Source organism: Phalacrocorax carbo, chromosome 6 (genome assembly GCF_963921805.1).
Source record: "Phalacrocorax carbo chromosome 6, bPhaCar2.1, whole genome shotgun sequence".
NCBI classification, from domain to species: Eukaryota; Metazoa; Chordata; class Aves; order Suliformes; family Phalacrocoracidae; genus Phalacrocorax; species Phalacrocorax carbo.
Genome location: NC_087518.1, coordinates 6,587,822 through 6,610,060, shown reverse-complemented (window position 1 = coordinate 6,610,060; position 22,239 = coordinate 6,587,822). Strand labels below are relative to the sequence as shown.

The 22,239-nt window shown below is 46.1% G+C and overlaps 2 protein-coding genes across 8 annotated transcripts in view; both read right to left on the bottom strand.

Moving 5' to 3' along the window:
* Positions 1–443: 443 nt before the first annotated feature.
* On the bottom strand, positions 444–6,756 carry LMOD3 (leiomodin 3). The gene is made up of 3 exons (XM_009503115.2): positions 6,326–6,756; positions 3,110–4,486; positions 444–959 (listed from the first exon to the last, which is right to left on the bottom strand). Exons 1-3 carry the CDS (start codon positions 6,614–6,616, stop codon positions 933–935), a joined length of 1,695 nt encoding a protein of 564 aa, XP_009501410.2. The 5' UTR covers positions 6,617–6,756; the 3' UTR covers positions 444–932.
* Positions 6,757–17,378: 10,622 nt separating this feature from the next.
* Positions 17,379–22,239, bottom strand: part of FRMD4B (FERM domain containing 4B) — a 136,959-nt gene continuing 132,098 nt past the window's right edge. For 5 of the 7 annotated variants that reach the window (XM_064453491.1, XM_064453484.1, XM_064453487.1 and 2 more), the window contains 4 exons: positions 21,134–21,939; positions 20,409–20,541; positions 19,616–19,787; positions 18,871–18,980 (listed from right to left, as the gene is read on the bottom strand). In XM_064453491.1, the coding sequence (XP_064309561.1) occupies positions 19,646–19,787; positions 20,409–20,541; positions 21,134–21,939 (1,081 nt within the window). In that variant the 3' untranslated portion in view covers positions 18,871–18,980; positions 19,616–19,645. Of the gene's footprint in view, positions 18,981–19,615; positions 19,788–20,408; positions 20,542–21,133; positions 21,940–22,239 lie in introns of all 7 variants that reach the window. The other 2 variants (XM_064453485.1, XM_064453486.1) reach the window with 2 other exon arrangements.

Here is a 22,239-nt window from a genome sequence, read left to right as displayed (position 1 = left end):
ATTCACAAACACATTAAGGAAAAACTAAGTTGTATATATGCAGGTTTAAACCCACCATCTCCAGCCCTGCTAGGGTTGAGAGATGCTATTCATGCCCCATACTGGGAGGAGTGATGAGTTTCTTAAACCCCTGGCAACGAGAGGGGTAAGGCTCATCCTCCGGCCACTTAAGAGTGGTGTGGAGAGAGACCTGGAATGGCATTTCAGTGCGCTCCAAGGTGGCTGTAATTAGGGATTACATCCTGGACAGAGGTGAATCGTGGGCCATGAAGATTACAGCTCTCAAAACAGAGTATGGCATCATCTTTTACATGCTGATCAAGCACAAGACCAACTAAAGTATGTTCAGCTTGAAAGCATCAAGCCAAGGTATTTGATGTACCAGAGCAGTCGTTCTGCAAGCGGCTCGTTAGCCATGGAAGTGCTGCACACGTCTTACGGAGAGAGCTTTATTTCATTTCTGTTTCCTTAGCCTAAAAAATGAAACTGTATACATGGAAACCAAATACATTTCTCATGGACAAGAGAATAATAAAGGAGCTTGTGTGTGAAAAGAGAAGATAAAGCACAGCATGTTCCTGCAGAATCTGGCAGCAGAAGGACAACGTGGAAGCAAAATAGTTTGCTGACAAACTAGAAAGACAAGGTTATTGATGCCTCTGAGAAAATACTCCCACAACAAACTGGAGCCTCAAATCCGCTTGGCAGACAGATGGCACTGGGACTGTTTGATACCTGATGGAAACGCTTAGCACTGACTTTTCCCATGCCAGCCATTTTCACCGCACTCAGAAAAGTGTGTATCGCAAGCTTTGTTCCCAACGAGTCATATATACCACCTGGGTTCTGCAGAAAACATCTGCTGAAACAGTTGTAAGCAAAACTTGAATAGTCTTTATTCCAAGTTGTTTTCTTTGGGTCAGTCTGGTCTCTCACTCCAGCTGCTTTGGCAATGGCACCTGGACAAGGACAGTATGCATTAGGAGGAGGAAATTTCTTGATCTTCTTTCTCAAACCTTAGTTTAATATAACCCTTCAGAAACTGTAAAAAGATCAAAAATACAACAGCTGGGTGCTCTAAGGAGACCCGGTTGGGAATTTTGTTTGTAAGTCCGACTTGCTGTTTGTGATTCTTAATGCCCAGGAAATCAATTGGAAAGGAATGTGTCCCACCATGGAGCAGACAAACACACAGCTTGGCTCAAGCAGTAGAAAACATTTTTAGAGATGAAGCTGAGGATTTTGATGCAAATAAGGAGCTACCAAGATCACACAGGCAGGTGAGAATAAAACCCTAATGCCCCAAACCCAAGCCCTTTGGCCCAATGACAGAGAGAACCAAACACACCCCAAAACCCAAACACGTGTCCATTGTCTCACCTTTCTGTGGGCTGTGATAGCAATTGTTACCTGGCCCATTAAGGATGGACCATGAATTGCTGCCTCCACCCCAAACCCCACGCCCTCATTTATAAATGGCGAGGATTTGCGGGGGAATGGCTGGGGATCCCTCTTGCTTCCTGGTACCTGGATTTCTTAATCATTGCTGTGCAAAGTGAGGGCTGTGCCTGGCAGAGCACCGGTACCATCCTCCTCCATCTTCCTGAGAGGAGGGGAGGCAGCAGATCCCGCGGCACTGACGGACCAACCTGCCATCACAAGCACCATCTTGGCATGTCCTGATAAGTCATGACCTTTACAAGAGCAGGACTTGTCATCTCAGTCATGGCATCGAAATGCAAAACCTAGACTGGCCTAGGAAGGCCAGAAATGCCCTGAGAAGCCCTGGCTGCAGCCAAGTTGGCCTGGCCAGCAGAAACCTCAGCCCCAAAACTTGGTTTGGGGGCAGAACGTTCATGTTAAACCTGGGCCAGGGTCACTGCAGGACCTGCCCCTGCCAAAATTTCAGGACAAACTATTTTCTGGAATTACTGAGGGAAAATACTGAGGGAATATTTATGTGTAGATATAAATGAAAGCAAGATGTGGTCCACCATATAAAAATGTCAATATTAAACAAAATATTCATTACAAAATACTACTTGACCATTTTTAATTGCAAAGGATTTTCTGTCCTCTTCCTCTAGCCTTATCAACACAACCAGATGCAGCAACATCACTAGCTACAAATAGACCAGTCAGCTTTTAGTATTTCTTGACTAATGGTACAATGCAAAGAAATATAACATTTCAGGAAAGCAAAAGGTTAAGTCTGGTGGCCAGCATTTTGAGAAGCGGCCCATGAATTTGGTACCCAAGTAAGAGCATCACTAAGAGGCCATTATCACAGTTTGGGACTTCTCCCTCACACTAAAGCTTTTAATTTCATTTAAACCAGGCCAACCAAAGGCAGTCCTGGACCACAACTGTACCGCAGCCCCTTCTTGCTTCCTGCAGCCTTGGCTGGAGAGTTTGTGGCAGTGCTGAAGGGGTGCAGTTACTCACCCCAGCCAGCCTGGGGGCCTGGGCACCCGCCACAGGGGCAGGCGGAGGCAGGGGAGCATGGCCAGTGCATTACTGGAAACCCAATTCCTGCCTCTGTGCAGTTTCTTATGTGACCTTGGGCAAGTTATTTTGCTGCCAGCGTTTCAGCTGACCCTTTATCAAATGGACCAAATGATGGTGCTTTCTTGTATGAAGTGAGAGCTAAAGAAAAACTGGGCTGCTGGAACAAGAAACATGGGTTTTATGGGGGACCAAGGACAGACTAATGTGAAAAATAATAACTGTTGCTCTCCTGAAGCAAACATAATAGCATTTGCCTAGGATAACTAATACACTATTACTAGTATGCTAACATTGAGGTTCTGTGGGTTTGTTTACCTCCCGAGCGAATTTCCTTTCCTTCACCTGTACGGCTGCAGACAGGGATGTGCGAGGCTGCAGCCTCGGGGCTTGCTGGCATTTCTCTGTGCAAGCCGTACCCGAGTGCTGCCAGGGGAAACAACCACCTGCATCCCAGGAACGGCAGCCTGATGCAAAAATGACAACACAGCGCGAGCGGGTGCATTTGCAAACCTCACCAAATGGCCGATGTTTCAAACGACAGCTCCAGAGCGTGCTGGGTGAATGTGATGCCCTCCCCTCGCAGCCACCACTAAGCACTTACCGGTTTAAGATAAGCAACATTACTCTGACGAATGTCGTTTAGTAGCTGATCTCGTGGGGTTATTTCGACAAGGGGAGGTGGCCTTCTTCTGGGAACTGGTTTAAGAGTTTTGATGACATCTTTGAGGTTGGTTTTCTCAGCGGGTTCCACGTACTCTGGCACAGCAGGTTTGCGCTGAATCTTCTTCAGCTTGACCACTCTGAAGCTGACGGGTTTCTCTCTGTGCGGCGGCTCAGGGGCCGGCTGCCTCGCGCTCTCCTGCCTTGTGCTCAGAGACACAGCTGTGGGGACGGGTGGTTTTGGGGCCGGTGGGGGTTCATGCATCCTCGGCTGGGGCAGCGGTCCCCCCAGCATTTCCCACATCCCGGGAGGCAACCCAAGTCCGTTTTCCAGCATTGCTATCAACTCCCTCTGCTCTTTCATTTGCTGCTGCCTCTGCTCCTCTTGCCTTTTTTGCCTCTGCTTGTCCAGGTTTCTGCTGAGCAGGTTGGTCACCACCATCCTGGGCCCCGGCAGTTCAAAGTGGTACCCCATTTTAAGGAGGGTGGCATTGGCTTTCAGCAGCCTGGCGATCTCCATTTCTGCCTGGTGGCCCAGCATGCTCCGCTGGTTGTGAAAGCGGAGCTCCGTCAGCGTCTCGTTGTACTGCAGGCACCTCATGATAGCAACGATCCCTTTGCCAGAGATGAAATTGGAATCGATGTTCAACGTGGTGATGCTCCTGTTCTCCCGCAGCATGTTAGCCAGCGCGAACGCCACGTTGTCATCAGCCCCCACGTTGGCCAAGCTGAACGTTTTAATGTTCTTATTCTTTTTCATGGCATTGACAAAGTCTATCAGCATTTCTTTGGGGATGTTTTCTATGTTGTTCAGGTTGAGCTCTTTCATGTCTGGGTTGTTTTTTCGGACTTTCTCCAAACTGTCTTCTAAATTGGTTTGATTTCCTGAAGGCCTGGCGCTTAGCTTCATGAAACTGGTATCCAGTGCTAACTTTTTGGGGATGTTTAATTTTGATACTTTCTTTTCATTTTCATCTGGCTTTTCTGTGACTTCTGATTCTGTACCTGGTTTCTTACTTATCTGATCACTGTGATGGTTCTCATTGCTGTACGTCTCCTTTGTTTCCAACTCAGTCTCATCTTCCTCCTCCTCCTCCTCTTCATCATCTTCCTCTTCCTCCTCTGTTTCTTCTTCCTCCTCCTCCTCCTCCCTCCCTTTATCACTTCCACCTTTGTTTGTCTCCCCAGATTGTGTTCCTGCGTTGGGCAAGTGCTCATTTTTGTAATGTCTCTCTTTTCCCTCTGCGCCTGGCACCCTCCCGCCGGCCGCCTCGCCGCTGCTGCCGGCCTTTCCTTCTGTCTCCTCCGCAGCGCTTCTCTGAGGAAGACAAAACCTCACAGCTGAAACGATTGAACGTGGCTTTGTTACATTAACTTTCTGCTCAAAGAAACATGTAGCATCTGGATTTAGATACCTCTACGCCCATACATTATAGAATAATCCTTAGAAGTGTCGTTGCCTGTAAGTCAGGGCTGTGCTGGCTTGCTTGGCAGCACAGGTATGATCACTCTTAAGGTGGCTGCAAACCAGTTTCTCACCTTTGCCTATTAAATTAAACCCTGACAATTAAATCCTGTACATATTTAATGCTATGTTAAGATGGTCCTTGAACCCTTCTGGGGGTTAACAGTCTCTGATCCAAAGTCTATTTCTGGATTTTGTGTAATTTTTATCATTTCCTTGACAAGAGGGAAAATTTATTTTTATGCCACAAACAACTGGAAATTAGAGTTAACCACTGACACTTTGCTCAGCCCGAGGAGGAGTGAAGAGAGCACATCCTAACAGTGGGGTCACCCCGCACATGAGCGAACAAGGTCTCCTGCTCTGGTACCTGCCAGAGCATCACAGCTAAGGAAGCATGTCAGTGAAGAGGAAGCAAAATATTAGCTCAGTTTTATTTTGAGTCCAGAGATAGGAAACTGGACTCTGCACACAGATGTTGCAAGGCAGTGGGGCTTCTAGCATCAAAGTTAAATTAGTTGCAAACTTCCACCGTCTCCAGAGGCCCTCCTAGCTGAGATTTTTTTTCAAGCATCTTTTTGCAGTGGATCCTCCATCACTGAGAAATGCTAATAAAGCTCTAATAAAGATCAAGATATTTTCCTAAAAGATTTGGACTAGTTCAGGCAGGGCAATGTCATGGCTTGTGCTTCACCAAAAGTCAGACAAAATGGTCACAAAGCCACGTCTGCTGTTGGAGATGTGGTTCCTGTTTGCTGTGGTAGTGGATGGGTTTAGTACAAGGATTGCCTGAGGAGTTGTGAATGCAGCAGACAGCTCTGCGCTCATATTCCAGATTTAACCTCAGAAAAGTTAAAAAGATGGTTTCTTTGAGGGTAAGACTGTTGCAGGAGGGAAAAAACCCACAGATTTCCCCCTTTCCAGAGGTAGCCCATGAAACCTGCCCTGGGAAGTCCACGCTGTGCTGTGCTGTTGTGTTTTAGTGAAAACGTTACTGTTTAAAAAAAAAAAAATTTAAATCGGTTACCTCAAATTCACATGGGTTCAGTTATGGAAATGTTTCATCTGGACAAGTTTCCACTCTGTTAGCCTATTTTTAAGTGTGGCCCTCATCCTGAAAAATATCTAAGTATGACCGTAAATTTATTCTACTACCCCTATGACTGAAATAAATTTAAGTACTATATTGAAAAGGATTGGACTAGTTCATGGAGTTTGCATGCTTGGCATTAGTGAATGTTTCACGTTGTTAAAACGCAGTGTTTTTTGTTTTTGTCCGGTTTGACATTAAATTCTGTCAATTAATTAGCTTAATACATACAATTAATGTAGTCTTCTAAGGAAAAGCAATATGGTGTTGTTCCGTATGCAAAGACAAAAAAATTTGAGTTACGTCCTCCAAACTGATTTTATGACAATTTCTCCATGATTCGCTTTTCTGAAACAGAATTAGGCTTTTCTTATATAAAAAAGCTTAACTAAATATTTAGGAAAAGCAATTAAAAAATTACTAACCCTGACGTCAGTCCAAGCTGGATCCTGACACTGCTGAGGCTTTTAGGATGAATTTAGATTTGGTTGTACCGTACCTTACATAAGGGACGGAAGCAAAGGCAGGTTAAGGTGTTAGAGCTATAAAACAGATCCCACAGCAGATGAATGATAAATATTTGTGATTTTTTTGCTTGTTACCTCAGAGGGCAAGAGGGTGACGGGAACTCTCTCGTCCTCAAGCATGCGTCTGGATGCCTTCTGCCAGTACAGGTAGTCAACCAGGGACCTGTGGTCGAAGCTCCCTGTGGGGGGTTTCTCCGTCTGATCCCTCTGTATCATCCCAGTTGGGACTTCAGGGTCTGGGGCCATGACCTCCATCTCACACTGCAGCTCCTTTAGCTCCTCAGGGGACAGGTTTGCCAGGATTTCATCTTCATCGATGTCCTCAGGACACACTTCGTCATCAGAGTTTTGTCTGAGTTCAGACATTTCTTTCTTCTCTCCTTCCTCTAATACTTTTTAAACCTAAAGATAAGGATAAATTTTAAAGGATTTCTTTTTCCCCTCACTAGCAGTAGTTCATTTGGTTAAATCGACAACTTCATGTTTTGGTCATGAGCTGTGGCAGCTCTCGGTCTCAGTGCGGGAGACAGACCGTGCAGCTAAGTCTATATTAAGCTGCACTTGGCTGGATAAAGAGAATTTATGGCGATGCCGCCACGCTCCATTTTCAGCAACCTGTCAGCTGTGCAAACCCTTCTAACATTTCAGTGCAGCTGGTGCATCCCCCATTGAGTAAGGCAGGAGGCGGCCATTTTCTAGAGGATTCCTGGGGCACTACGCCTTTCAGTGCTTCACCCATGCTTGAATCACCGTAGGTGGGCGGCGTGACCTTTATGGTACCTGCGAGGTGTGCGGGTGAAATTCTGCACCGTGGGAAGAATCGGGACAAGGTCTCTGTGTCCATAATGTCTCAGATATCTCTATAGGCCCGGGGACTGCAGGCTCTTCACTGCCTTTAGCCAGGTCTGAACCCTGAGTGAGTACTGCAGGTGGTTTTGGTGTGAGCGCGGCCATCGTGCAGTCGATGGGCTCTCCCAGAGGCCAGATCCTGGTTAAGGTAAAATCATCCAAGATGGAAAAAGGCAGGTGAACAGTCGGTGCAACACATGCGTTGTGCTTGGAGACAGGGGTCCGTGGGGGAACGGGCATCAGCCCTTTGAACCAGTGTGAGTGGTCCCACAGGGAGCGTTTCCCACGGCGCATCTCTGCCCCACTCCCATCCAGTCTGTCCAGGGGCAATGCCAATGTCCTGTTTCTTCACTGGCCTGTCTCTATCATGGACATTATTTGCACTGTCAACAGATCTTGACTGACAGTTCATCTCAGATTCATTCTTTTCTTACTTTTTACCATTTTTTTTTTTACATAATTAATAAGCAACTACAAAGATCTACTTTGCTATTATTTGTAGAACTGATGTAGATAAAGATTACCTGAAATCTTTTTTTTTAAGTGTCCATTCTAGCTAAGAAGTACCTCCTTCTTTGTTCAGAATATTTTATACGCAAATAAAACAATAAATTATAATAAAATAATAAATAAATTTACATGGCAAACCAGAAATCTGTATCTCCAACACCACTGTGCTCATGGCGGCTTTGTAAAAGCAGAGTAGCATGGGCAGGTAATTTTTCCACTACAGTGCAGTTTCTGTGCATCACAGTTTGGACTGTTCATTGGATTAGGAAAAAATTTCTTCTCATAATTTCAAATATTCTTTGCAGGGGATATCGAATCAAATCCTCACCTTGCAACTGTGAATGCCTCTTCCATAGGAAAATAACCTCAGACAAGAGGCTGTGAAACCAAGCCCCACCAATTTTTAAGCCATATTTCTTGTTACAGTCTCAGCCACGCTCTGCCGGAGTGTACCAGCAGCAAAATAGTCTCTGCATGACGATGGTCTGTCTTTGCTGTGTTTTGTAACAAGAAACGTGGTGTTCAAAGCCCTGTTAACCTCTATTAAAAAACCGTTATCTGAAAGTCCTCATTTAATTAATGCTGTTACGTGGCAGGGAAGATGGCAAAAATCTAAGAATGGAATAAGTGGTAAAGGAAAAAATAACAAAAACCCAAGCCAAGAACGTAACGGCTCCATTTGCCCCTTTGGTATTTCAGGGGACATCCTTATTTTATATTATGCAGTTGCAAGCACAACAGCAGACCCACACATCAATCTATCTGGTCTAGCAGTTTTAACCCCCAGCAATTGCTGTCCCTAATAGAATCCATAAATGGTTTCCCGATGTTATCAAATAAATCAGTGCTCTTTGGTAGCTGGTATGTAATTCTCCCAAACGATGCTGTTTGGGTCACAGAAGCTGTCTATTCAGTGGTTACTTATCGCTTGCTAATTTCTTGACTGTAAATAAAGCCCCTAGCCACCTTCTTGTATTTCCATGATTTTCAGCCAGGCCACCTTGGGCCATGGTCTTGTCAGATCTGCTAAGTTAAGAAGGGTCAAACCTATGAAGTCCTCATGAGAAGGAAAACAGGGATACTAAGAAAAGTATTAGGTATTTGGAAAGCAAGTTTTCTTCTAAGCAGGAATATATCACTTGTCGATACAATCATTAGGGAACACTATACTTCTGGGAGCAACACCTTCTCCGTAAGGGGCAAAGGGCTGCCTGGTGACACCTCTCCTGGTGACACGGGTGCTAATCCCACAGATTTCCAAGGTGGGTATCACATTTTGCCTACTTTAGGCGTCCTCCATAAATTACCTCAAGTTCAGGATTCACTTCTCTCTCTAACACATTGCTTAGTGTTTTGGTGTGCTGGAAACAGCACGTTAAGGCAACAAACAACACCCTCCAGGCTGGGGACACACTCACAGCTAAATCTAGAAGTCTTTTCCAAGGCAAAACTCCCATCTTCTTCCCAATTACATTTGCAGGTATTCCCCTCGGAGCTTTCCAAAATAATCACTCATTCCTCAACCTTCATTAAGACAGGAAAGCTACTTCCATCGGTAGCACTTGCTATTTTCACGCCAATTTGACACTTGCTCAGGAATCCCCGGACTAATAAGCTGCTGCACGAGGTGCTCTGTTACCAAACAGCAGAGAGCTGTGCCAGCAGCCACGCTCAAAGCATAAGCAGAAGACAAGAGGTACTTGCAGCGATCGCAAAGCAATCCCTATGGGTAGCAGCTCAAAATTCATACTAAGTAGGTACCTAACAAGTGTTGAAAGCATTTTAGGAGCAAACTGATAGAAGAAAAGGTCTGCCCTTAATAATGAACAATTCATACTCATTACTTAGTGTTTCTAAGGCAGGTGCTTGCGTATGGATAACTCTTACATGAAACCCAGCCGGCCCTCATGCAGGATTGTTTCACTTCATTGATTTTTCTCATTTGTGCATTTTCTTCAAAATTTCCAACCTACCTCTCTTGAAAGCAAAAGGGTTGACAAGCTTTTAACTCAAATATCAAGAGGGGCTGACCCCTCTGTCACCATTTGACCCGAGGCAGGCCATCGCACCATGCCTCAAGTGCCTAAAATGCGTTCTATTTTTAAGGTAATTGATGGGACACACGCTAATGCCAAATGCTTGAGCAATTTCCATAAAGTTGGCTTTCATTATTTTTGCTTATAAAACCCACACATTTATTTCCCTCTATCAGCAATCCATGGCATTTCCAAGTGCCAAGGCATTAACTGGAACAAGTCGGAGAATGTGCCTGTGTAACATAACCTTGCATCGCTTTTAAGAAACTCGTAGCCTTGATGGGGCACAGTCTAAAATTGACAAACAGTAGCATACACCAAGCATGTCCAGCAATGCAGTGTAACGCAATATGGGGATTATAAAGGGTCAGATGATGGGATCTTAACAATAACAACCACTAAGTAACGAGAGCAATCGTAGAGAGACACCCTGTGGGAAGAACAGCAGGGATCATCTTGGGTGGAAAAAAACCACCCACCACACCTCTAAACTCTTACAGATATAAATATATCAGATTAAGTTTGTTGCTTAAATAGAGTAAGGACATCTGACTTTCAAAGTATTCGCTCAAGTCGCTCGACAGGGAGCTGTCAAGCCCCCATGCAAAGTGGCAGGCGGGTGGTGGCTGGCATGGGGACAGGATGGAGCAGTGGGGACGGGGGCGCGAGACCCTCGCCCCTGCCCCAGAGGTCACCGAATCACCGTGTCTCACTGTGTTGACGTCTGGTGGTTTCCTTCGGCTCCAAAAGGAGTAAGTGGAGCTGCGTCTCCTGTTTCAGTGGGACCTGGATGCCTCTAATTTGGTCCCAAAAAAGAACATAGTGATTTTTTTTAAGTTTCCATTTTCAGAAAAGTCTGAGAGCAGCTACACTGGGTCCTCCCTACACAGTAGGAAACCACCTCTGTCATCATCCATATGCCTTATTACAGGGAAAAGGAAATGTTAAAATATATAGGGAGAAAGGGGGAGCATGGAGGGGACTTTGGTCATGTCAGATATTAAGGAGGGAAAATTTCAGCCTGGGGAAGGGTACTGACCCCACACACTGGCATGTCCCAAAGCAATCCCACAGGGAAAAGCACAGGCAAGTCAGATGTGTACGTCTTGGTTTGCATCAAGAAGGGTTAAATAATTAGCTGATGGATTTCTAAACCATTTCAACAGTTCTAAACCATTTATAAAAGATGATCCAAAACCCCATGATTCTGGGGCAGGAGACAGCTCCACATATGAACATTGACAGTGACATTTTGCTGGGGGCGGGGGCTGGGGATGACACTGAGCGCAACTGAGCTGGTCCTGAGGGTCTGGGCTGACCCAGGGCAAACCTTTGCCCTGTTCAGAGCCAAGACACGTTCCAAATTTCACCCTTAAAGCCCGAGTTTCTGTGCTCGCTTGCCAATGAACAATGCTACGCCTCACCCACCACCCCCCCTGCCAATATGTATATGCTCTCTTTTTTTTGCTGACCATGTTTTAATGCTTGAGCAGCACCCCCAGCACAGCCAGGGGACACACGATGCCTCTTTGCACCGTGCTCGTTTACAAAGAAGCAGGTCTGTGGCTACAGGAGGGAGCTTCTACTCCCAGTTATCATTTACAGCACGATCACAGGCAAAACACTGAAGCACTCAGCACTAGTTACATCCCTGCTAACCTGGTGTTTTACTTTCCAAGCTTGCGTTATTTACGTGACCTTGGTAAAGCACTTCCAAATACCTGAACATTTTCATCCCTGGGTGGTGGTTCGTTGCCTCATGTTCCCAAAGCACAGCATTAACAGCTGCCAAACAAATGAAAACCAGCCTGTGGTGAATGAAAACAGGTCTGTAAGAGACCGTGAGCAATTTTCTTATTTTATAGGGAACAGGTGATTCATGAAGGGATGTTGAATGTCTGACCATGACTTCAGGGACTGAGCTAAGGCCCTGCCTGGGACTTTTCACCAATGGGCAATACAAAAAGGTGCCCTGAGCTGCCCCATGTGGCTTCACCTGGTTTGGGATAGAGCTGAGGCTGGTTATGGCCATCAAAGGGGGACACCAACGCCCCGTGGCAGGGGGCACCCATGGACAGAGACCCACCGCTGCCCCGGGGCAGCGCTGGCTCCTGCGTGTCGGCCACAGCTTGCCCGGAGCACAGGGCAGAGCAGGCAGGCACAGCGCTGAATCGCGCACAACCTGTGGGCGTCGCACAGGCGTTTACCCAAACGTTTACTATTAACCGAGAGCTGCTTATTCTAAATCTGTGTGCAAGGCAGGCCCAGGCTCAGGCTTGGAGATTCAATACTTTGCATCAGAAGTACAAGCTCAGACCCTCAGAGGAGACATTCCTTCTCCACGCAGTCTGCATAAGAACCTATCTGTGGCAGCATATCCAATTTAGCAGTTATTTACTATTAACTCTACCTTTATTCTTACAATGTATCTATGTTCTGGGTTTGCGTGGCAGAGCCTCAGGAGCGACAAAAGCCTCACACTAAAACCAGTAACTAGAATTAAACTTTAAAATTTAAAATACTTTCAAATTTTAAATTTAAAATAGACTTTCCCTTTTGCAGCTAAATTTATTGTTTCTCTCCAAACGGTGCATGGCAGTACTATTAAATCAGAACTGTTATAACATGACACAAAGGACTCTTGGAGGAGCAACAGCTGCCATCATAACCTTTTGAACGAGCAATCGCCTCCATATTTATAGGAAACACTGAATTCAACACAAGGCAGATCAGATATGGTAAGAAACAGAGTCATTCTAGGAATAAATGTCACCCTTCACATTAAACATAGGAGGTATCTTTCTTCTGTAGCATTCAAACCTATCACAGCCCCATACCCCGTATCTGCCTGCCACTAAACTGTGCCTGCAGGCAACGAAGCCGGCAAGGCCACGTGGCGATTTCATTATGTACGTGCGGGGCACGTCCTTCCCTAACCTCAGCCTGTGAACAGGTGGAAGGGTTTCTTCTAGAGTTACTCCAGCCGAGCCCCGGCTGGCCACAAACCTTTCTCCATCTGCAGCTCTTCAATAGCACTCTAACGATTAAATATAAATCGAGACTCATATGCCTGCTGCACTTGAGACAAGCAGGAGATGCCCTGAGAGGCGGAGCACATCCCTCTGCAGTCAAGGACTTCTGAAGAATTTGTGATGATTCCCTTCATGAGGGACAGACATGGATAACAAACTTGGGTGGATGACAAGGAGCTTCTTCTTGGTTAGGGGTCTCGCTTCTCTTTCATGAAGGGCTTGACATCTGTGTCCTGTGTCCTCCTGGGCTACCGGCACCGATCACAACTTGCACCGTCCCTCCTTCCAAGGAGGAAACATCACATTAGGCTTGACTTGCTGTGCCATGGCATGGGGTAATTGTCTTTGATGATAAATCCTGCCCTGGGAGATGATCCATGTGGTCCTGAATCTGTGTCTAACAGCTAGGAGGGGATAGGGAAGGTCCTGCCAGAAAAGGCAGGGTATTGTGCATCAGACGGGGTGCCACCACCCTTACCTGCTGGTAGCATGGGCATCACAGCAATGCTGGGAACGGGAGAAAGCGTCGTCTTCAGAAAACTCAGTCAGGCATTGTGGACACACTGTCCTGGGCACTCAGGGGTGCTCAGCCAACTTGTAACAGGACAGGGCAGGTGGAGGAGAGAGTTAAACAGAAGGGAAAGAGAGTGGATGGCAAGACAGCAATCCACAATTGCCTCTTCTTCCTCTGCCCAGGCCTAGGGGGGGACCTTGACGTCCCAATGCTGGGGTCAAGTTTAGAGAGATGCCAGTCTCCAAAGTACCAAGCATGGGCAAGGAGCAGGCAAGGACCATTTCTGGAAATACCAGCCATGACAAAATCCATCATAAAAAGATTACACCCAAAAACATGAACAGATGCCACGCACAACCTCATCCCTTCCACTGGCAATATTATCTATGCCACGATGAAGGTCCGTTTTCTCACTGCTTGGTGAAACGGCAAACATCCATATATGCAGAATTACCCAAATTACATAAATCCAAATGTTAATTGATTCTAATGAAGGCTGCATTATGTGAGAAAACATGGGCTGCCCCCAGATTAGAACTGTAGGTCCCCTTCCCCTGCTCTGCACAAGTACCGTGCTCACTGCTTCACTTGACTGGAAAGCGGATTATCCCCAGCCGACGCGAGGAAAGACGCGGGGGTCCCTGCACAGCCAGTGCCAGCAGCCTGGTGCCTTCAGCACGTGAAGAACAAGGGCAAGAGCAGGGGATGCGGCGGGGGAGACATGACACCCAGCATAGCACAATGAGAAAAAGCACGCAGAACTGTTTATGTCTTCACACTTTTGCAAAATAATATTTTTTTTTTTTTCTCACCATGTTTAACTCAAACAGCTGCAAAAAGTGAGCGAAGTAAGCTGAAAACCACTCCAGGAAGTTTCTGTTACCAACAAGATAAAACAGTCCTAAGGACACAGAGTTTTTCCCCTGCCACAAGATCTCTAGGGAAAAAGAAAATCCACAGAAAACACATAATTGGACTTAAATTAATAACCATTAAATAAAATAAACACAGTTAAAAGTTTGCTTCTGTTTCTTTTAACTTGATAGATTTCAATATTTGCATGAGGCCCTGCTATAGCTGAAGCTCTCAGCTTTCTACCTTAGAAATTTATTAAATATGATAGAAATCACAAAAGAGATCGAAAAATAATGTAGAAAGCAGAAATCTTCCTAGGAGAGGTGTTAACTCATCCAGAAAGTGCCGGGAAGTGCAGTGATGGGAGCTTCTCCCCAGGCTAAGCCGAAGGGGCTGTCCTGCATTAATCCCCAGAGCCCAGGAGATGGAGCAAACCTTCAGCCTTTAAAGCGTTTCCTACAAGCACTTCAGGACTGGCTGGGCCGCGGCAGAGGCTTCTCACCCACCCAGGAGCCGCGCAGCCTTGCTGTGTCCAAAACATTGCTGCAACGTTGCTCACATTTAAGCTGAACAAGTCCAAGAATATAAATGAAAAATCAGCAGAAACTGGCAAGAGTCACATCACGTATTAAGTCACCTTGCCCAATGAGTTTCACTTAAGTATACTTGAGTGAGTTTTACAGATTTGTGATCTTTAAAGGTTTGCCTGTGCTTGGAGAGGGGGCTCCTGGTCTGAGCCTCATCCCTCCCCGGTCCTGGGCCAGAGGAATGTCAGACACCAGCCTCCCGCAGGGCTTGTGGCAGCTCCCATGGGAGTTTGTCCTCCCACATCTGTTCAAAACAGCAGAGAAAAAGCAGGCAGCAATAAAAACATCAGGCATGGTTTATTTTAGCAGTGCCCTGATGCCTTTTTAAGGATTCTTGGCAAGGAATGGTTTTTCTTCTTCATCCAACTCAAAAGCACTCAGAAATGCTCCATTACGTATGGTTTTATGTGGGTTTTTACTTCCCCTCCGCACTCACCATCAGCATGTTCTACCTTCTAAAGAGAGGGATGTTTGTGACACTGTAAAACTGAACCCTGCGGGTGTTTCACATTAGCGTTTCACACTGTTCACCTCTTGGCTCTGTTCTGGATCATACTAAATATGAATTTCTAAATATTTCTTCAACGTGGAAGGGGCAGAAGGATTTCAGAGGAGTACGTGAGGCAGGAAGGCTCTTCTCTTCAATGCTGCTGGTCGGTCACTAGATGTCCTCAGTAACCCTGGCGAGGAAGGGCTGTGGTTAAACAGCAGAAAACAGATGAGGTAGGAATTAAAAAAAAAGCATAGGCAATTCGTATTTCAGCTGTGAACAAGTATGATAATAATTACAAGTACGTCTTTATTACCTCTTCAGCTGATTATACAGACCTGGTCTCTGTGAACAGTTGTACACGCTCATCAAAACATTGCTCCAAAAACGCAGTGCAAAACAAGCTGCAGGTCTGCAAAAGGCAAAGTTAAGGGTCCTGGGGAGCATCTGGCAAAAATCAGGTGCTGCACAAGCTGCGCAGCATCGCCAGCTCCCTTGCTGGTGATGGGAAGGGGGTCCCACGGGGACCCTGTGCGCTCCCTCTCCTTCCCTGTGCCACCCAAGGGCAGACCCCTGGCCCTTTGCTACCTGCCCCAGGCGACATCTGAGAAAGAGAAGTTGGATCTTTTTATTCTCTCCTCTTCTTGGCCTCCTTCTTCGCTCTGTACTTCCACCCTTCGTAAAAGTTTCTAAGAGGACAACTCCTGCGGGGCCAGGCATGTGAAGAACGCCAAGAGGGGTTACAAGTGCTGCACCTGCCACGCTGCCGCTCCTGGATTTCCAGCACCTCTGCAGCTTAGCTCTTCCCTACTGGAACCTACAACCAGGCTCTGAACTCTGGCCCTAGAGGTTTTATGCCCAATATCCCCAAATACAGCAAGCCACCCTCAACCCAAACCCACCTCAAATTTCCACCTTCCCAACATCATCCAAAATTCTCCTGGTCCTGTCCAAGCAAGCCAGGAGGCCGGGCTGAGTGCCAGCGTTGTGCCAACACAGATGTGTTAGACTGAGCTAAACCCTGAACACTAATGGAAAAGCCAATGCAAAACTCAACGGCTACAGCATTAAAATAAAGGAATGCAAACAATGCTTTAAATGGGGCACAGACCTTGTTACACACTTCGTTTCCTTTTTTAAATGAAAAGCTTTGAGAGTGCTGATAAGTAGCTGCCAGCCTGCACCGATACCACGAGTTCCGGGTAAGGTGTTGAACTTTGCACCACTCAGCTTCCTGCTCAAATCACTAATATTTTATAACAGCAGCAAGCAGGATTCAAGGAATGAAGAACCTGCGAACAGCCAAACCTCAAAAACTACTTGGAGAAATGGAAAAGGTATGATGATGTGGGTGTATTTTTAGTGGGCACATCTGCAAGTTCTTGTTATTACCTATTTTCACCAGCGACCTGGAAATAGACATAAAATTCAGTGGTGTTTGTGAAGCTTATGGATGCCACAAAGAGTAGGAAATGACAAATAACTGAAGAGAGTGAGACTGAATAAACTCAACTGACTGGTAACCAGGGTGCAGAAGCAGTTGTACATCTAGAAGCCAAGTTGCTCTTCCAGAAGGGTGGGCGTTTCAGAGGGCACAAACCCAAGAGAACCCAGCAGATGAGCAACACAACCTCCAAGAGCCGCACTCCAAACGGGAAAGCCTGCAGCAATTCTTAGGTGCAAGGATAGGTGAGCAAGAAGTATTTTTCCAGAAACACAAGGCCACCTCTGCCTGTGCACCACTGCCGAGCTGGTTCTGGGCAGCAGGTCCAGGGAGAGCGACCCTCCCACAGGGATGCTGCATGAGCCCAGCGAGGCCCCTGCAAAGGCGCTGACCACCGCTCCCTGCACCACCAGAAATTCAGACTTACAGATGTGTTTTGGGAGGCTCCAAACTGCCCCAGGCCAAGCTCTCCCCAGCAATAGCGTGGCTGTTGCCGACTCCCCTGCCCCGGGCTGGGGGATTTACACAGCAGCCAAGGCCACTGACCCTCAGCACCCAACCTACCACTGCAGCCAAAAGAAATCAGACCATGGGGATTTACCCTCTCTTACTTTAAAGCCCTGAGATAACACACGCTGCACTTTTCCAAGCACTCAAGTAGAAATAGGAGGAATGCTGAAGTGGTTTTGGTAAGCACACTTTTTAGTTTATTGACCTATACAAAATAATAGGTCTAAAAAATTCAGAAGTAGTAAAAGAATAAGCAAAAAGAGCTTTCGCATTTCTAGAAGGCTATACAAATATGCAAAAACAAGGAAATAAGTTATTTTTTATTTTGTTTTTGTTCGTTTAATTCCAAATCGCGACTCTAATAATACAAACGACTAAGTACCAGCTTAACAAGTGTGTCCTTCTGTATATATTACATGCTCTGGAATACTGGTAAAAAACGTCAAAAATGTGTATCAGAAACTTTTCTATTCACAATATGAACAAGGAGTAACTAATCCTTTGTATAAAAGAAAAAAAGAGCACCATTTTTGGAATCCTGAAGCACAGTACAGCTGAGAAACGAGAGAGATTTTACCGTATGCAAGCGAGTCGTTGGAAATCACACAAGTTAACCCATGCCAATTTGTTCCTACAGATGGATGACGTGAGGTAGGTTTATCCCTCTTAGATCAAGACTGCAGTCACAATTTTTTCCTACACAAATGGTTTCGTGAAAAATGTTGTTCTGTCACTTAGTGACTTTGCAACGCACCTGGCAGTTCAGACGACTCGCAGTACAATCCTAATGCCCCTCATTTTAAGGCACCCACGTGGCTGTTTGTGTTTGCATCCACCTTAAAATACTGGCCGTTACAACCAAATTGTTTGCCGTGGGATCGCTGGAGCTCCCCACTGCGGATCCTCGATTCGCTGTGGCAGAGCAAAATGTAATTGTCACCCGATGAACGGGGGTCACTGTGCAGCCACCATGAAAACCTGCCTACTCCTCCGCACAGTGAAGTTGTACCATGGAACGGTCATTAAATGGGAGGTTATTAATTACACTTTATCATGGAAAAGAGAGTTCAAAGTTTACTGCTTCTGTTTCCAAAATCCACAACTGCCTGTAGTTTTACATGACATATTGTGTCAGCAAATTCTTTTCTTTCCAGAACTTGCTTGTGGTGCTAACAAACACTCTTAACAACACCCCAAATATGGATAAACTCATTCAAACCTCCATAATAAAAAAAAAAATCCAGCCTTCCTTCAAGTAGTGTTCCAATACTGATTAAGTCACCCTTTGCCTCACTCACACACACAGTATCCATCCTTCATAAGCTTATGAAAGTCCTTCCAGGTCATCATAAGCCATGGCAGAAGAAATTTTCATTTCTTCTTCTTTCAGACATCAGAATTGTGCTCCTAGAATTCCTGGTTTTTCCATAAGAGTCCCCTTTTCACATTTCTTTTTTCTCTGAGGTTTGCCTTCAACACCTTCCAATCTTCCAAAAAAGTGCTTGCTAAATATAAATACTTCAACCAAGTGCTGCATCTAGTCAGATTCAACCATGGCTTGCCCTTGCTCGTGTAGGCTGTCTGGATTCAGAAAGAAACGCCATTCGTGGTAAGACTTTGTCATTCTGCTACCGTCCCTCTTAATGCTGAATTTAATCTTTCCCAGCAAAACAGCCTGCTTCCTCTTCTGGTTCGGTTTGGAAGTTCCAACCGAGATCTGCCTCGGAGTCACAGCGTCTTGTGCAAGGCACGCAAGGGTACAAACGCGGGGCTGCAGGCAGTCTACACGAGCGTCCCAGGCTTTGAATCCTCGTGCCAGAACAACCTCTGCTCGTTGCTGTGCAAGTCTTCTTCCAACTGGCCCTCATCATCGCCACCCAGCTGGCTCGTCTCTGCATATGCTCTGTAAGAGAGACACGGCATCAGGGATCAGCAGGAGCCGAGGGTCTTCCCCAGACCCCCAAGTGCTGCACAAGCTCACGCAATGGGGCTTGAAGTAATGCTGGCTATTGTGAGTTCACCCCAGCGTAATTTGGATCCAAACACAAACCCCGTTTTCATGCTGTAATTAGTAAAATTGTATGCAACAGGATCTCTGCTGCTCAAAATTGTCAAGACTGTAGGGCCCGTTGATTCCTCCTTTGCCATAATCATGTTACAATAAAAAAATAAGACAGATTAACAATTAGACAAGTGATTCAGAATATGGAAAATTAATAGCTAATAAACCTCATTTAGATAAAGCTGCCAAAATAAGTGGAGTTTTCAAAGCCCAATTATAGGAAATTAAGAATTTAGTAGAAACAGTATTTTTCAACACTGTTACTGTAGATCTTTTAAATCACTGCAATAAAAAAGCCCATGCCATTTAGCTTAGAAACAAGGATCTAGCAGAAGCTTCTATTACTTTTCTTACACACTTCAATTTTTTTTAAAAAACAAACAAAATTAAAAATTCAGTAATTTCACACAAGTCAGCCTGGCAGCAAGCACAAACTGCAACTCACAAAGCAGGACACACAAACTTGGGGTACTTACTACAGCTGGCTACCCTTAGTGTAAGCGTACTTAAATGTGATGGCATTTGTGTGGGCAGAGCCAATCCCTGAGACAGGTCATCTCTGTCCTCACTGATAACAGCCGGCATACGATAGCGGGGGGAAGAGACCGAAAACTCCAAGTAGAAGCAGCGAGAGGGTTGCAGGAGTTTCTGCAAGGACAGAGCAGACCCTGGGCTCCCTGCAGACGTCGGGAGAGCCCCCACGAGCCGGGCGGCTCTGCAAGCAGCAGCACATCCCGCCTGGTTCTGGGTTAAGCTCTGCCGAGCGAGATGCGCTATCGCCTTTGAACGCCGGCGCTCAGACGTGAGGTTGGAGAGAGGTGTTTCCTTTCCTTGTTTTTCCAAAAGTTTATCAGCACAGGCTGATCAGCTTCAGAAACACAAGAGGGTGGTGGCCTGCTGGACTGCTGATGGGGTGCAGGAGAGACCTCCTGTCACGGGGGGGTGAGAGGGATTGGGCTCAGTGGGTGCTCTGCCGGCAACACTGCTCTGACCGTCGCAGCTACCGGGGAGTGCAAGACCTTTGATGGTCCAGCACCAGCCAGATGAAAAGGCCATGCAACAAATGAGTTCACATTTCGCTATGACTGCTTGAATATCAGTGGTACAGGTAAAGGTGGTACAGCTGATCTACTCCACACAGAGCAGACTTGCTCTCACAAAGCCAATTTCAGAATTACTCTTCACCCTGGCCCTTAGATCTTCTCACAAGTTTTAACAGCCTGTGAAATGCAGGAGGAAGGGCAGAAAAGCTTGATATACTCTACTCACCTGCTCTGCAAAGGAAGGTTGCCATAAACATTCCCATAACAGCTGGCATAAGAGGAATGAGACAACGTATCGTAGTCTGAAAGTCCCAGTGCAAGTGGGTTTCGCCAGTTCCCAGCAGTGTTTGCTGAAGATGCTGGAATTAAAAAAAAAAAAAAATACAGCGAATTAGATCTTTCTCCAGCTACACCAGCTGAGAGAAATGAGAGAATTCACATTAGCGATCTCTATGGGTTTCCACAGGACACACAAGCGGACAATGCAAACACAAAGTATGATTTACAAGGCCTGTAGGGAGGAAAGCACTGTGTGGGTGGTATTTTAGAGCGAGGGAATCTCTTTAAAACGACTTTCTGACCCCTTCAGTGATGCTCATTGCAGTGTATTTTGGAAGCCATCACAGCAACTGCATTTCCACGGCATGAAGTCTTGCACAATGCTTTTAGTTGGTAAACACGCCTGTTTGAAACCCTTATGGCTCTTTGTGCTCCTTTGGACTACTGCGCTTACAAAGAGTAAAAGGCGGTTTTACCCAGACGAGAAGTCAACGAGCAAGTCTCTTCCCAAGCATGGGACAAGATCCTATTCAGCTCCTCATCTACCTTTCAGGACAGATTTCTAGCCTTGCTTCTACTCTGCTGACTTCATCGAAGCAGCGGAGGGGGACAGAATTTGATGCACAGCAGGGACTTGGAGAAACACTCAGCGTAGAAGAAATCAGACATTACCCGAAGAGAAAGACGACACCCGACTGCTAGGAGAGCACGGCACCTGCAGACCAGCAAAGCCCAAACTCCTTTGAGATCCTCTGTCAGACTCAAAGCCTGCCTGCAGGCTATGACCCTGCTCCTTTTGGCTGGAGGCACGCTGGTACCAACCACGGAGATGCTCTGCTACTAAGGCCTTGTGAATGTTTTTGGTTATATGCTCCGTCTTAGCAACTTGCTTCCTTGGAAGCCTTAGCGTTGCATATGGGTTGTGCGGTACTCTGTCCACTTCATCCTCATGGTAAGACCTGAATTCCCTGTAACGGTCATATCCGTAATGTGCCGATGAGCGATAGGAAGGATTGACACTGTACTGTCCCTCCGTATCACTCTCATAAACGTATCCTCCGTTGTAATAAACGTCAGATTCGGTGTAGGGGGAATATCCAGAAATATAGTAACTAGAGGAAGTCTTCTCCTGACTTTTGTGGTAGACACCATTGCGGACATCCTTCTGAGCAAGATTTGGCATACTTCCTGAATTTGCAGCAGAAATGTTTTGTTTCTTTGACCGTCTTCGACCCCTGGTCCTGTTGTCGAGCGTCTGAGTAGTGTAATACGGATTGGGAGTAGGTGTCACACAGTAATATTCTGCACTTGACTGGCTAGTGTAGGATGATCCATCATCGAGGATCTCTGTGCTGCTGCTTCGCTGGGACTTTGAGAGGGTGAAGGCTGCCTTTTCAGCTGGAGTCTCGGACAGCAGGTGGGTTTGGGATTCCAGACTTCCGCTGCGCTGCCGACAATGGTGCGGGGAAACATCTGGCCTGAAACAACACAGATGTGGGTTGGTTAAAGGCAGTCACACACAGACATACACACAGCTGGAGAGAGCACGCATGGGCAAGTCAGGCATGCTGCCTCCCCAGTCAAAGCACAATACAAACCCGGCCTAATCTTTCCACAAAGAATATCTGCATTGCAAGAAATCCAGCTTGGCTGAATCTAGATTTGCTGCAACAGCAGACCTCTCATTAAAATCTATCATGGTGAGGAAGGCTAACTTGTGACAGGGATACATGTGCAGCAGAGCTCACAAACTCACATTCTGTAATGATTTACAGGAG